At 34.0% G+C, this 16,564-nt stretch overlaps 1 protein-coding gene across 3 annotated transcripts in view; it reads left to right on the forward strand.

Moving 5' to 3' along the window:
* Nucleotides 1–16,564, forward strand: part of CalpC (calpain C) — a 159,458-nt gene that overhangs the window by 104,926 nt on the left and 37,968 nt on the right. For all 3 annotated transcript variants that reach the window (XM_085811133.1, XM_085811134.1, XM_035367714.2), the window contains 5 exons: nt 675–749; nt 5,983–6,074; nt 8,824–8,901; nt 14,254–14,426; nt 16,122–16,240. In XM_085811133.1, the coding sequence (XP_085667259.1) occupies nt 675–749; nt 5,983–6,074; nt 8,824–8,901; nt 14,254–14,426; nt 16,122–16,240 (537 nt within the window). The remainder of the gene's footprint in view (nt 1–674; nt 750–5,982; nt 6,075–8,823; nt 8,902–14,253; nt 14,427–16,121; nt 16,241–16,564) is intronic.

Genomic DNA, 16,564 nt, shown 5'->3' on the forward strand with positions numbered 1-16,564 from the left:
TTTACAATTCGTTTTCGAAAAAAAAAAAAAAAAAAAAAAAAAAAAAAAGGAGTCCTTTATTTTATCTATACGTACAGATGTAACGCGCGGGGGGGGGGAGAAAAAAATAATTACAATATAAATTAAACCACTACCATTTTCTAAATGGATTTGAAAGCGGTCAGAATGGACATTTTCTTTGAAAATATGATACCTGAAATTTTTCTCGATTACAATACTACCTTTACATAGTACAAGGAAGTAAAACGTGGACGTTTGGCTTCAAAATTATTTGTTTGTTAGCAATGGCAGGCAGCAAAGTTCAGCTTTATATAACATCAGGCACGATTTTCTTTTTAAACTTCAGGCTAATACAAAACTTCGGTTTGAATTTTGAAATAGGATTAATCTTCAGGGTACGTTTGAAGAAATACTAGCGAAAAGTGGCATATCAAATAATTATAATAAAAATTAAAACGTAATTCGATATTAGTAGTAAGCGTAATTATATAGATTAAGTAGATATTATATAGTGTTAGTAATATTAAATAAGCATGACTTTGTATTTAAATAATATTTGCCTTTTTTCTAAAAATTTTGATTATTTCGGGTAATGAAAAAAATTATAGCTTGTGACAAATTTTATCATTTTGATTTTTTAAGTTTTTGAATTAAAAATGTAAATCTATTTTCAGTCACGGAACCAACCAGACAAGTTAGCTAATGGAATTCTTTTAACGACAAATTACAGGGTGCTTTGTATTGATAAGGTAAGCTAAATTACTGAATTTACATACCCTAGAAAAATAAGTACTCACTTTTTAAGTAGCATACTGGGTAATTGCAAATCGTTTCTGAGTAATACGTTAGTGAATTCAGAAACAATTAAATCATTTGAGCATGACAAATGAAATTTTTCGTATCTTAAATATGAGTTCTCTAATGCAAATGAAATTTCGAAGAAGCTTATAAAATTAAATATCAAAATATGATAATTATATAAAACAATTTAGAGTTCAGCACTCTCATTCAGTGGCCGTGTGACATATTAATTAAATTCTTGTATAATAAAATGAACTTAATTAATTACTGTTTTAATAATAAAAAGTGTTAATTGTATTATTATAAAGATCTATAATATTAAAACCTGTGCACGTTCGTCTGTCTGTCTGTTTGTTTCTGGCATTATCTCCTCCGGAACGACACAGAATTGAGCTTCGAGAAAGGTAACCCCGGATTCCCCCAAATTCGTGGGAAGCCACTTCGACTATTCTCATCTTCGTACGACTTTAATTAGCGGACATATTAATTAAAAATTCTCAAAACGCTACTTTTCGCACTCATTTTTCCGAGCGGCAACAGTCTTCAGCACTGGAGACAAAAATCTGCTTAATTTCGAAAGGTGATGCCGAAAATTTCATTAATGTCAGCATTTAAAATATATAGCTGCTGTTGGCAACTTCTTTGTTTCAGGTTAGTATAAATGACATGATATATTAATGCTACCTTAATTCTTTTATTGATATTGAGAAAATGCTTAATATTGCATTAAATTTAAATCATGACATCGTAAGTATTAACTTGAAGTGTCAAAAGTTTTTGTTTCCCCGAACCTGGCAAACCCTGCCTTTCCCTGCTACTTTCTGGCAACCCTAGCCCCGCTTTGGGGGGGAAGCTATCTTGCCGCAGCTGGGCATTTCGTAGCACTATATTACGTAGAGAAACATCTTACCATAACGTACGCTATTGCAGTAAATGATGCTCTATTCAATTACTTCTTCTGGTAGATTCTTCTAAAAGTATGCAAATTTTTAGTTGTTTCCACTAAAACTTTTCGGTAGAAAAATTTTATTCGTAGGCTGTAGGTTTTATGAAGATTTTAGGAATAGGGAGCATGGAAAATCAACTTGTGCCCTCACCGGAATCCGAACTCCATTGCTAGCTGGATGTGCTAACCACTTACACCATATCACGAGAAATGCAAGGGGAGAATACGATACTTTCTCATAATGATGACGAAAGCTGCTGTGTTTCCTGCTAAGAAACTTTACTGATGAAAACCGAAACACACACTGTGCAGCACCGTTACCATTAGGCAATGATTTCAGATGGTTGAACTGTTCTATAAGCTATCGAGCAATATTCCGAATCAGGAACAAAATGAATGCTTTATATCTGTCTGAGGAAGATTTAAAAAGGATGATGTCAGAGATAACATGCTGTCACTCAAAGCAGCCTGCATAAGTTAACCACCGCTAACAACTTACAGAGTTGTCAGAGAACATCGTGAACTCTCAACGAAAACAAATGTTTTAATAGAAGGGCAGAATATCATCAAATTGTCAAAACATGTTGTTACAGTTTGGTTCGTAATAAAACCAACCTACAGCTTTAACACGATTAACAGCAGGCGGGATATTTTGGACTTCACTTTTTCTGAGGAACTAATTCAGAAAAATCGTGAATCGGGTTTTCAAACTTTGTCAGCTCACGTAGCCCTTAGAACTAAAAGATTTTTGGGGAAATCCAACCCTAGCCCTAAAAACATATATCTTAAATGCGGTGAAGAAAACGGGGATTTTCTAAGATTCGTCTGTACGTATCAATGGTCTTCAAACTTTGTCAACTCACGGAACTCTTAGAACTGTGAAGTTTTTCGGGGAATCCCATCCTATTCTTTGAAATATATATTTTAAAATAATATTTAAAGTTGATCAGTATGTTCTAGGTACACTGCGCAAAAAAAGGGGGGACAGTTCTATATCTCCCGCTCTACTGGGCCGGTTAACAAAATTCAAATTGCGTTTTTTATATCTCGAAAGCACGACTTGGGATTACATTTACTTATAGTTTTGTTCTAATATAGGTATTTTGACACAAAATCGGACTTTTCTGAAATAACATGACAATTTTTTCCCATCTTTCGATTCTATGACTCAAATTATGCCTAAATATTAAATTTTGTAAAATTTCGTGCGAAATTTACGGAGAAATTAAAAAAAAAATATCTTGGCGTATTTTTTTCAGTTTGCACCAAAAATAATTCTCTTGGCGAACTTCTTAATTTATAGCAACCTATTTTCCTTTCCCTTTTTACATTGTGCACGAGGGGTAAAAAAAGCCACTTTGTTCCTATTTTCAAGTAATTTTAACAAAGTGCGTAAACCACATTAGATGTTATTATCACTTTCAACAAATATGCCAAATTTCAAAACGCGCCAATATATAAATTCACGTATAACTTCGAAAATTTTGAATAAAAATCCATAATTTTTTGCAGATATGCTTAGAAATACATCTACTTTAAGAGGATGGTAAAAACTGTATAGGTTAATTTTGGTTAATTATATGGTTGGTATATTCAAAAATTTTTTTGTAATTTTATTTGGCATGAACTTAAATTTTGAACTGTGAAAGAAGGAATCAAGTAAGTGTAATAAAAAAAGGTGATATTAATAAATAGATACCAAATTGAATTAACATTGAGGAGCTAAAAGTTTGAGAGCTAACGTGTTTAGAAACTACTCGTGCGATTTTTACAAAACTTTGCAGTTTGGCATAATTTGAGTCGTAGAATCAAAATATGGAAAAAAAAAGAGCATGTCATTTCAGAAAAAAGTCCGATTTTGCATGTCAAAATACAGTATATTAGAACAATGCTATATGTAAATCTAATACACATCCTAAGTAGTGCTTTCGAGACATGAAAAACGCAATTTGAATTTCGTCAATCGGCCCAGTAAGTTGCCTTGAAATAAAGACATCAGCTTTGTATAAAAACTTTATTGATGTTCTAAAACAAGAAATTTCTTTAATAGAAAGATTGCCTGCAGCACAGTGCGGCTAAGAACGCTATTCTACTGAAATATAAAGCATGAACAACTGCTACCGTTCGCAAAAACTTAATAGTGAAATAAAACATTTGTCAGTAACAAGATTATTGTAAAAATCATAACCTAAATTTAAATACTGAGAAAATAAATAACGCAAAAGAAAAAAAAAAAAAAAAAAAAAAAAGAAAAAAAAGAAAAAAAATGCAAGTCTCTCTCTATATAACCGGCTTAAGTGTTTGTCGCCGATAGTTTATTGGTTGCTTGCGTAACTGTAAATTGCTTTATTCCCCGTGCAGTGCAGCGCGTGACGCATATTATGAGAAAGCTAAGCCGGAAAAATTAAAAATACAAGAGCACGTGCAATTAACATTTAATAAATAAATTTAACATCTATATAAAATAGAATCCGGAAATATGCAACCGGCAAAAACCGGCAAAGATGAAAAAACAAATAAAATGAAATAAATAAATATCTTTTATTATATGCGGCGATAGTTCATGGGTTGCTTGCGTAACTGTACTAGCCAATGGGGTTAAGTTGCCACGCCACAGGGTTGCCTTTCAATTGAGACGTAGACCATATCCTGTAAAACTTGCCTTTGCTATGACCATCGATTAGTCTCAGTGCCAAACGCTTAAGCGTGTTGGCATTTTTTTTTACCTGAGCCTGCATTTGGACACGGTTAACTTTATGTTGCCTGTTCAAGAGTTCGTGAAAGAACGGACGTAAAATTAAAACTAATGGTTGGTCCTCTGCAAGGCGAGCTTAAAAATGATGGAAAGATCTACACAAGAAATGTTGTGTACAAAGAGATATTTGACATGTGAATTAACATTTTATTGTTTAAATGACCTTTATTTATTGAGCTAGCGGTGGCTCTTAAGAAATGTACCGCCAGTGGTTTCCTTCATTGCACTCTACTTTAAGCAATTAAGCAAGTAGAAGGGGGAGACCCTGTGGGGCTGTAAGCAAAGGGGCGTCCTCGCCGCCTGCCCTGGGTAATTCAGTTTGAAATAGCAGACACCTTTACACAAAGCATTTTAATTAGAATTTATAATATTTAAGACAGCGGTCATTTTGTAGGACCGCCGGAACTTTTTAGTATTAAATATACATCCAGCACCCGTAAAACGGGAGATATAGAACTGTTCCTTTTTTTTTTTTTTTTTTTTTTTTTTTTTTTTTTTTGCGCAGTGTACACTACGTAAGGAGAATGAAAGAAAAGTATTGTATTTTTTATTAAAAAATTAATATAAAATGAATGTGAGTTACATATTTATAGCATTAACTCGTGCTTCAGGTGTCACATCTACTTGCAATATATTTAAAGACTGGGCTGTGGTTCACGTTTTTACATAAACTGTCGAATTCTTCTATAATGTTATTATTATATAATTCTTCTATAATTTAATATTCTATAATGTTGCACGTAGATCTATTTCATATACTGCATTTATTTGTTTCCGTATTTTTTTTTTTTTTTTTTTTTTTTGCATATACGGTGAGAAAGATTTTTAAATTAAAGACATTGCTTCTAATGGCATTAAAATGTTTATAGCTGTTGAGAAATTTCTAGCTCTTCTGTATGCATCTGCAACTAAAAATTTGGAAGCTGCCTTTTCTTAAGTTTTTTAACATCGAATCTGTTGATAAGTTGTTCCCTGTCCTTCAGTGGCAAGTCTTCTGATTTATCGTACTACTCGAGCAAATTTTTTATCCAATCAGTTTTCTCTTATGGAAAATAATCTCTTCCAATTTTCTTCAACTGAAAAAGGTGCTCCGTTATGTATAATTTTTGTTGCCTAAATGTCAATTTCCATTAGAAAACGGTTTCGTTTTGCAACGCATTGCATGTCATTCTCTTTGACATGTATCATATGTCGAATTTTTATTTGGACCATCGGAAGCCTGGGATTTGACTAGTGGAGCCCCTCGATTCCGCGGAATTGGAGCTCTGAAAAAAATAAAATGTTGTTGCCAGTTTCCTGTCCTGAGAGTGCTACCTTTTGCAATAACAGAGTTACTTACAGGCTGTAAATTTCAATATGCATGAAATCTTAAAAAATAATTTAGTATACACATATTTATTTATTTAAGAAATATTTGCAATTATTTGCATTAATAGCATAATTTCGTAATAATATAAGCATTTTACTTCTTTAATCATAGGTTGAAACCATAAATGGTGACCAGATTCAACTTGTAAAATTAAGGAATCCTCTTCCAACGTTATCAGAATATGTTGGGTCTTGGTCAAAAGAGTACGTATTGTTGAAAAATTATATTGTGAATCTTTTTTTTTTTTTTTTTTTTTTTTTTTCTTTTTGGATACGTAAAGTTTAGGGTTAATTTACAAATGCAAACTTTTTTAAGTTAACGTTTTAAATCTTTAACTTTTTAAATCAAACTTTTTAAATTCTATTAACTCTTTAGAATGTTGTAATGATACTAGATACAGATATCTCATTTCTAAGTTTCTCAAAATCAGGTAGAAAATTTTATAGAAGATGTTCCATCACTGGAGATAGGAGTGTTCTGTAAATGTAAAATGTTAGTAAGTGTTCACTTTGTTTTAAAAAGGTAAATGCAAACAAAAGCTTCAAAGATGTTACTAAATAGGACCAGTCACAAAATTAACAGCGAATGCTGATTTTACCATATACAGACTCGTTAATCGCTGGAGCAAGCAACTTATTTTTGCTATAACTCCATAAACCTGGTTATGGAATTTTGGTGTGAAATTTTGCGGCTAATGCTAAATTTTGGTCAATAATGGGTATTTAAAATCAGTATATTTATTTTAGAATATTTTTGCAAATTTTGCGAGCAAAAGTATGATTTTGCTTTATTTTTCATATCTGGTTGTAACGAAAGTTTTCCGCCAAAAAAAATTCTTATTAAATTTTGGGAAAAAAAAAAAAACATGAAAGCAGTACTTTTAGTGCGGGTAGTAATCACCACCCAAATCTAATTTCTGCCAACGTTTTGGTAGTTTTCCAAAGCCTTCGCCCCAGACACTTGGTGGCCGCGAGTCCAAAAACAGATCAGCCTCATTTCGGACGTCCAGCGCAGAATGGAAGATAGCACCAGCAAGAGATAGCTGCAGGTGTGAGAAAAAGGTAGAAGTCCAAGGAAGCGATGTCGGGGATATATGGTGGGTGTGGCAAAAGATTCCATTCGAGTCCATACAGAGTCCAGCCGGTGAATGCAGACTCATGTGGTTTTGCATTATCCTGATGGAACATTAACTTTTTGCACTGGAACTCAGTTCAACGTTTTTCCTTGATAGCAGCGTCAACACGACCTAGCATCTCGCTGTACACCTTACTGTCGAGGCTTTTACCTTTTTGCAGATACTCTTTGTGGATAATACCACTGCAATCCAACCAAACAAAAAGCATGATCTTTTTGTTAGTCAAATTGTGCTTTGCGACATGCCGACGGGCTCACCGGGCGCAGAGCAACCCCTTTTTCGGCCTGTTTTGTTGAAGTAAGTCCATGTTTCATCACAAGTGAAGATCTGGTTAGTTAGTTGGTTAGTTTACGAGTATGCTGCAACCCTCCTGGCCGATAATAATCGGCCTAATGGTTAACGCAGCATACCCAAAGCAGATACAGTTAAAAGATAAAATAAAATTAAAAAAGATAGTCCATTACATATTTAGTTTTCAAACATATTTAAACCCTACTAATTTAAATTAAAAATATTAATTAAATTAAGGAAATTATTAAGTAATATGAAAAATTACACAAAACTACAGAATAACAGAGGCCTCATCTTTCAACATGAGAGGGACATCAAATCAATCTTAATCAGTTATTACCAAGGACCTTTAGAGGGTAGAGCCATAATAAATAAATATTATGCATTAATTGCCAAAACAAAAACAAATAAAACATCATACATTATTGGCCAAATTTACAATAGAATTCAAATTGGTAAAATCACATATAATCAATTCTCTAAAAACAAATTAAAATTTAAAATCAATACTTCAAGATCAAAAGGTCAAGATATAAAGACAGTTACATCTGTTAGACGAAAACACCAAATGCCTCCCTGTTATTATTGATGATCATCATCGCACACTTAGAAAATTTCCCTAAAGTATCAAAATCTCTCAAGTTATTATGACCATATTGTAATCTCAAGTCTTTAAATAAGGCACAGTGATTTAAGAAGTGCTCAACATCTCCAGTTACACAACATGTATTGCAATAATCTGTGGCCTGTAAGCCAAATCTTGAGAGGTACGCAGGGAAGCGACCGTGCCCTGTTAAAAATTGATTCAGGTCAATATCACTAACAATACTCATGCCCCTTTGATTTTTTTAGCTTGGAGAAATCCCGCGCACCTCTCAGACTCTTCCCATTGAATTTTCCAAACATTATAATAGAGGTTTCAAAATAGATTGCATTTTCATCAGCAATAGCCGGTTTAGCGAGCACGTCGGCCCTTTCATTTCCAATAAAACCCACATGAGCTTTAACCCAATGTGACGATCTGGTTCAGAATTTTGTCCTCGCGTTCATATTCGAGCAGATTATTGCAGGGCCGAACACATCTGTCCTTATCTGCTTGAGTCAGCTCATGCGGCACCCAGTGATTGAACTTCTACGTTAAGTTTATGCGATGCATAGATGAACTAATGAACATGGCACTATCGTCTAACTCCTTAGCAAGCTCTCGAGTGATTGCATACTGATCTTCTTCCACAAGTTCTCACAGGCGAGCATCATCAACATCAGTAGGCCCTCCAGAGCGCTCTGTTTGTTGAATGTCATAGTGCTTGTTTTTGAAGTATTGGTACCAAATCTTATTTAACGCATGTTACAGGACAATATAAAGTGTCAGAAAATTTTCCTATTTTATTTCGAGAAACTTCATGCTTGAAAATATACATCTTCAGTCAATGTTTCAGGAAATAAAGCCTGTAGCTTTCTTTTTCGAACACCAAATGTAGATTTTTAGTAGTATTATGACTCTTCATTAATGCCTTACATTTCAGCTCATCTGAATGGGAGAACGTCATTTCAGAAGATATACAGAGGTTGAACTGTCGGAATCTCAACGAAGGGGAATTTTGGTAAGGAAAAAATTTTATTTAATCCCAATTTAATTAATAAAGTACCAACAACTGCTCAGAGCAAGATCACATTTACAACTGTTTATTGTCTGAATGTATTATAAAGATGGCTTTCGGCAGTAATTCCTTTAGTAGCGTTAAAACATTCTTGTAGCGAAAGTTTGAGAATTTTCACTGAAAAATAATTTATTAGGTGGTAATTTTGTCTTAGAATTGCAAAATTTAATGCTGTTTTCATAAATTTTACATGAAAAATTTCATGTAATTCAAAGTATCATAAATATAGTATTTCCGTATTCACAAAATTTCATAACTTATTCTTCCTCTCGATGATAAGAGGAAGTTAAATGTGTTTAACTTGTTTCTTCGTCTGATAATGGATTTTTGCACGTACGTTTTTCTCCAATTTTTTAAAAGATACTTTAATATTAACCCATAAATCCTATAAAATGCAACAACGCAGGCTTTGGTACTGTAATCCAAAATCATTCTCGGGTTGTGATGTTTATCTGCGCTGTGAGATCCAAAAGCTTATATTAAAACAAAATTCATGTTCATTTTTATAATTAAAGGAAACTATTATACGGATTTTGAGAATAATTTAGTTTAACATTAATCAATATACTCATCTTATGTGTTCTTAAATTATGAGCTAAATAAATAACTTTTTAATGATTCTCAGCATTGAGATGACAGTTTTCCATGCTTAAGGAATTTAAAATTAATTTAAAGCCGTCTTATAAGTAATAGGTGAGTTAATTCGTATATTATGTCTAGAAGTATTCGTATAACATATATACAAGATTTTTTTCTAATAACATTTCAAATTAATATTACGCACGCAATACAAATAAGATTTAAACTAAAATGCTTCAAAATTTCATAAATTTATTGTGCATTTTGAATGTTATTTAATCATGCTTTCATTGCGAGTAGAGGCAAATTAATCCAATTGCCTTTTATCATTTTTGTGATAATAAGCAGGTTAAAAAAAGATTGTACAAATTTCCGTACTTGTGCGTTATCCGCGACCAGGAATTGCGGATAGATACAAAAAACGATGAATAATTTGCCAATAAATGTTTATCCCTCTGTTGCAATCATGTATTTAGCAAATAGCAAAAGAGGAAAGATACAAAGATAACATTTTCGAGATCTGAACGGCAGAGCTGAATGAGATGCAGAGGTATCAGTCGAAAGTTCAAAACCCAACACAATAGATGAATACTTTTTTCTTCTATTTTGAAGCTATAGTGCAGGCAATAGCTAGCTAATATTGATTAAAAAGCAAAAAAAGAACGCTTTCATAATTTTGATACTAAATAAAGGCACATGCACCTTTATGAGCGTGGGCCACCATTCGAAAAAAGAAAAATCTTCATAAGGTTGTGGTGTTGCGCGGCCCCAACCTACACGCAACAATAATAGTGACTGCTAGGAACTGGAAAGTACACAAAACTCTTAAGAAGGGTTTAACTCCCTTTTTATTCTACTTTAGAAGTTACAGATGCGTGCACTTGACGCTCACAAACTACGCCGACCCGGCGAAGAAACTAAAAATGAATAATAACAAGTTACTAACTACGAGGCTCTCTAACGTAACTAACCTAACCGCGTTCTAAGATACCGCTGATATTTCAGCAAACTTCTGCATATTAAGTTGAAAGATTCAACTGTCTGCCGAGGCACGCACACAGGCCGAAACGCGCGGTTCTTCAATTTCTACCTAGCCACCTTCACGCTCGTGAAGCAAGAAAAGCACACATTCGAACTTGTTTCCCTTCTATTTAAATCAAATTACTTCCGCTGAAAATCTGAATACTTTGCGCGTTCTACTAAAATTTACATACTCTGGCATTGGCAATTCCAGGGGAAAGTAAGGCTTGACAGAAAAGATAGTTTAAACTTAAAATAAATGTTAGTTAAAATAAATATAAACCCTACAATGTTCATAAAATTATCTACACCCATAAATAATAAAATTACTGAAGCATCAACCAGTGACAAATGGTTAAGACCACTGAATTCTAGAAGTTCGATTTTACAAAGTTCTTCCAACCCCGAACTCTCATTTGTCTTTAAATACATATATGTATTACAGCGCAATACTCAAACAACAAATTCATTTTATAATCTACAACCATGAAACTGTTGAAAAGGACTTTTTGAGACCAATGCAGTGAAAAGCCTATTCAGCAGAAAGGTGATGCAATATCAGCACCATGATGCCAGAGGGTACTTCAAGGCACACTAAGCACACGCAGTGCAAGGCAACATAAAAACAAGAAAAGGCGCTATTACAGCCATTCTTCTGCAAGTGCAAGTGAAAGTACACCTGCAGTATAACTTTAATAAAACATCAGGACGCCTGTACACCTGGTAGAATGATGGCATTATTAAGGAGGGGTGTAATTTGACGTGTGTCGTCCAAGAGTTTGGAATTGATAAAAATGCTCGTTCATGAGTTTGGCCTTACAAATGGCAGGTACAGCTGTAGGAAAGGTTGCTGGTGCTCGTCCAATGAAACCAACGGTGTCTGATGACCGATATATCTCCCTTCAGTCGAAAAGTGATCGAAACCAGACAGCGGGCAGCATTGCTCAGCAGTTGCCCATGGCAACTGGACGACATGTGTCTCAGTTTACCGTGGCCAGAGGACCTCATAAAGGCGGCCTATTAGTCCGCTGTCCTGAATGCAGCCTACGATTGACAGCAGCTCATCGGCGTCACGGCTTGGCACATCGACGGTAGTTGGAGTCACTGCTCACTATCCCATTGAATGTCAGAAATTGAAATTAATACATACTTCATTTGGTGATTTGTTTCGGAGATTTCACAAAATTTTCAAATTTCGCCAGATATTTCTCCGTAGATGATATAATTCGTAAGAAAGTTCACCATTGGCGATCAAAGATTAAAAAAATTTTTTTTCACGATAACCTATCAATTATTAGCAGCTAATTCTTACACTGCTATGTGTTTCTAAACGAGTTGATTCATATATATGTAATATTTTGGCAGTCGGGCACATGAATGAAGCTTGACATAAAATTATGACACAGAAGAAGTTAGCTGTTTTGATTCCACATCTTTATTCAATTCAAATGGCAAATCATTATTCTTTACCCAGGTAAGTTTAACTTTAAGTTTACTACTTCATATTATTCGAACAAAGGGAGGCAGATGAGAAGAGCAACAGCATAGGTCTTAACAGCAGAAGAAGAAAGCGGTCTCGTCTTACGCAAAAAATGGCGCGAGTTGTCTATTTATAGGAGCGGTTACGTAATAGGCTCGAATATTCTCGAAAGTACTGGTCTAGGGTGTAGATCCTGAAATTGCGGAAAGTTAATTAGAGGTTCCTTGTTCGCATAGAGCACAGCCATCGTGTTTTATATATTTTACATATATATTATGAATTTTATTTTTATATAGGTAATTTTAGTAGAATTATAATTAAAATTGTTGTAATTTTCCGTGCAATATAGCTCGAGACAAATTTTAAGAGAAAGCTACGTTAGAGAAGTAAGAATACAGGAGCACGTGCACTTAACATTACGTAAATGCATATCACGGTAATTTGTATTGAAATTGAATAAATGTAATTGAACATTATGTTAACTGTAACCGTAATTCCCTCCTCGTATTGTTTCCCATTAATTTCGAGAAGCAGAAAATGATAGAAATATCTTGTGCGACCGGTTGAACTAAGATTATCTTTCTCTTTAGATGCTCTTTGTATTGCGTTGTATCTAACATTTTTAGTAGTTTCAAGTATAACTACTGATTATATAGCGTGGTATTGTGAACACTTGTACGAAAATCTCTGAGGAAAACTTCCAGAGTTCTGATAAATTTTTTTAACCTATTATCGAACTTATGAATTCAATCGATTACGAACCCGTACCAGCAAGGTTGGTTTCCACTATGTGTAATGTGAATCCGATCCAATTTTTCTTAAAATGCCCTCTCATAAAAGCATTCCTTTGCTTAAGCAGGCTTTGCCCTTGCGTGCGTTGCCGCATCGGAATATCGAACCTAAACTGAGTGTGATATCATATGAAATCAGTTTCTAGCTTGTTAAAGCAAACCTAACACAGGTAAGGGACTTTTATGTTGGGACACCATTGCATACGTAGAAATTTCATTTTCTTTGATAATCCTTTGAGTAACAATTAAAATCCTATTTACACAGCGGCTCTTCAGCATAAAAATGCTCATATTTTTTACAAAGGTTGTTGTTGACAAATTAGAAAACAATTGTTGTGAGGATATTAGCAGCTTTATGCAGAGAAAACCTACAAGGTGGCGGTTATCGGGCGCAGCCCTTCAGCCCTCCTAGCCAACCGAAGTGGGCCTTATGGTTTAAATGTAGGATGATAGGCATTTTCTCCCTCCTTTCGCCATGCCTTCGTGGTGTAACGGTAGCACACTCGCGAATATTCGAGGGGTCCAGATTCGAGACCCGGCGAGGCCATTGCACATTTTTCACGTCTCCCTACTTCCCCCCCCAAAAAAACCTAATGATTGTACACGGGTGCCCGAAATGAAAGGTGGTGGATGATGATTATTCAACACCATGATTTCATGATTGGGTCCCCTAATCCCCAGTCACCCTTTAAAAGGAGGGTATATAAGGTATGAGGAGTGGGCGCAGCACAACCCACCTAACCAAACATGTTGGTCTCATGGACATAACAGGTCAGGCCAATTCAATGGAGGATGATAGGTATATAAGTTATTCAATGGAGAATATATAAGGTATTAAATAGAGAATATATAAGGTATTAAATAGAGAATATATAAGGTATTTTTTCTCTCCTTTCTGCACGCCTTCGGGGTATAACGGTAGCACACTCGGCGCTTATTCAAGAGGTCCAGGTTCGAGTCTCGGCAAGGTCATTGCTCATTTTTATGTACTCCTGCTTAAAAAAATCTAATGCCTCTACAAAACTTATAGTTACTCCACAGCTATTGAAGTAACTGATTCTTAAATCTCTCAGTGCCTTGACGCTTACTGTAATATTGGTAAGTTACTCGTACTTTGGCGTTTAGTGTGGTTTTCTTTCGGATAACCCTATAGTATTCATTTTCGATCTTTCGTATAATGCAAAATGATATATTTTTACTTACTTATATAAAACAAAGCACATAACCTATGTATAACAAGCAGTCTGCTCTGAAAATCAATTTTTAAACAAGATAAATGAAACAGAAATAACTACCTGTCTGTTTTTAGAATTAAGGCGATATGTTTATACTTTTTTAACATACAAACTGTGCTCTTATGTGTTTAATTAGTTAAATATATGTATGTCTCTAATTAATACTGATTAATTCATTTATTTATACTAGGATAACATACCACGATTTTGTGAAAACTTTCACAAGTGTAGAAGCTGTGCACTTGGATGCGGAAACCAGCAAAGACGAGCCAACACTCCGTTCGAAGATTCCATGGCAAATGAAAGTATGGCATGGACAATGGCAACGTGGTGTTAGTGCAGGAGGCTGTAGGAATAATTTAGGTAGTAAACATAACTAAATACTTAAATCGTGTAGGTTTTGATTCTAATTTAAAACTATACTTGTTAATTTCACTTAATGGCCTAAGTTAGGCAACATTTTATGTCAAAACGGATTATCGGCAACAAGCGAACAACTTAATCAGCAACTAAAAAGCTTTTATTTTGGGCCAATTTTGGAGTTTAACATACGTATGATAGAATACAGAACTGAAGAGTAACCAGCATACAGATAATTATAAACAGCTGGGCTGAAGGAACTAATGACTACAACTTAATGGCAAAACTCAATAGACCCCTGAAAATAGTCTAGACCTGATAGCAGAAATTCAGTTTCTCTCTTACCAACCAGCTAGAAATTCCTAGTCAACCCAAATAAACAAGCAGTTCTCTGAGGTAAGAGACAATGTAAACAGTCTCAGCCGGCCAAATTTAAGAATCCGCACTATTTAAAGTTCAGCCTCACGTAACTGAATGTGTATTAGCCTTCTGGATTAGACAAAATAGTGTGAGAAATGACAAAAACGGGAAAGCATACGGACAGAGTAGAAGAATGTTTGGTATATGAGTTTCTTTTCATTTCAAAATTCCTGATTATTTTTAGTTCAAAGGGCAGTTTGCCCAGGACTATTAATTTCGTTTTGGCATTTTGCGTTGATTCACTACAAGCACTGTTTCACTTTTCAAATTGTTGCCACCAAATATTATCGTCTTGTATTATATATAAAGAAATTAAACAATGGAGAATCTGCATGAATGTATGTATGTTTCTTCCATTGTGGTAAAACAACGGTATCAGAGCCATCGAATTTTGAATGACGTAATCCTTCTGCAAATATGGGTACCTAGAAGCCCAAATTTTAAATTTGGAATTTGTTTTATGATCGATTTCATATTTTGTAAAACTTTAACGAATTTTTTACTAACAAATTCAAGGATTTCAAAGCGAGCGATGGCAATGTTGTACAGAAAAAACATTTTTATCTTCAGCGCGCGAGACTGTATCGGCAACTCTAAAGATATGCTCATTTTAGAATTATTTTGCGATATTGTTGTTGAGCTGAATTTTATGGCAAGTGCGAAGAACATAATATTTGATAAATAAAGATAACATACAAAAATCTTTTTTTTTTAAAAAAAAAAAAAAAAAACCTTTGGACATAATTTAAAATTTAAAAACCTTTCATATTTTTTTTTCTTTTACGGTTTCGCAGTGAGTTGTATTGTATGATTTATTAGTTTCGATATATAATGAACTTTACTAATCTTAAGTAGCGGAAATATAGAAGGCAATTATGGATGTCTTTTTTTAAGGCTAATGGAATTTACTAATGTTTAATTCTGTAAATATAGAAGGTAGTAATAAAAGTTCGTTATTAGAGCTATTAATTTCAAATCAGAAAATAGTCTTTTGAATTAAGACATTTTGTTAGACAAAACTGCATATTTGAGATCTATCAAGCACTATTTAAAATAAGGGAGGATCCATAACGATCATATAGGAAAGTAAATTGAAATGACTAAGTCTTAAATGCATTTCCGAAAGAAAAATGAAGTCTTAAGATAATTTGAGCATTTCCTGCTTTATATTTATTACCTCGCGATTTTTTGCCACTTGACTACCATCAAGATTATAACTGATCTATGTATGACTAAAATTTTTTAAAAATCATTTCAAATAATTCATTTCCGTTACAGATTCCTTTCACATCAATCCGCAGTTTCAAATAGTTCTTCCAGAACCGGAAGAAGTTGTAATTTCACTCAGTCAACATAGTATTTTAGAGCCAAAAGTTATTGGTTTCGCTGTATTTCCAGTAAGTAAAATCACTTTGCATAGCAAAATAATTTGTAGCATACTGATAATGTTTACACGTGTAAGATTTATCAATTCACTGTGTACAGTTCTGAAATTTAATTGTTTTTAAATTTAATTTACCTTTAATTAGTTTATAAACCAGAAGAGCTTTCAATTTATTATCAAAAACATTACTGAAACTGAAACCCTAACGATTTCTGATGGTATTTGTTTAGATTTGAATAATTTTGTAGCTCAAAATTCGCGTCATGAGCAGGCCGGATTAAGAAGGCCTAAGCACTTAAAATATTTCGATGACTTTCCGTATGTTTATGCCAGCATT

This window comes from Stegodyphus dumicola, chromosome 2 (assembly GCF_044657685.1).
Source record: "Stegodyphus dumicola isolate Sdum_Otavi_A_Nest chromosome 2, ASM4465768v1".
NCBI classification, from domain to species: domain Eukaryota; kingdom Metazoa; phylum Arthropoda; class Arachnida; order Araneae; family Eresidae; genus Stegodyphus; species Stegodyphus dumicola.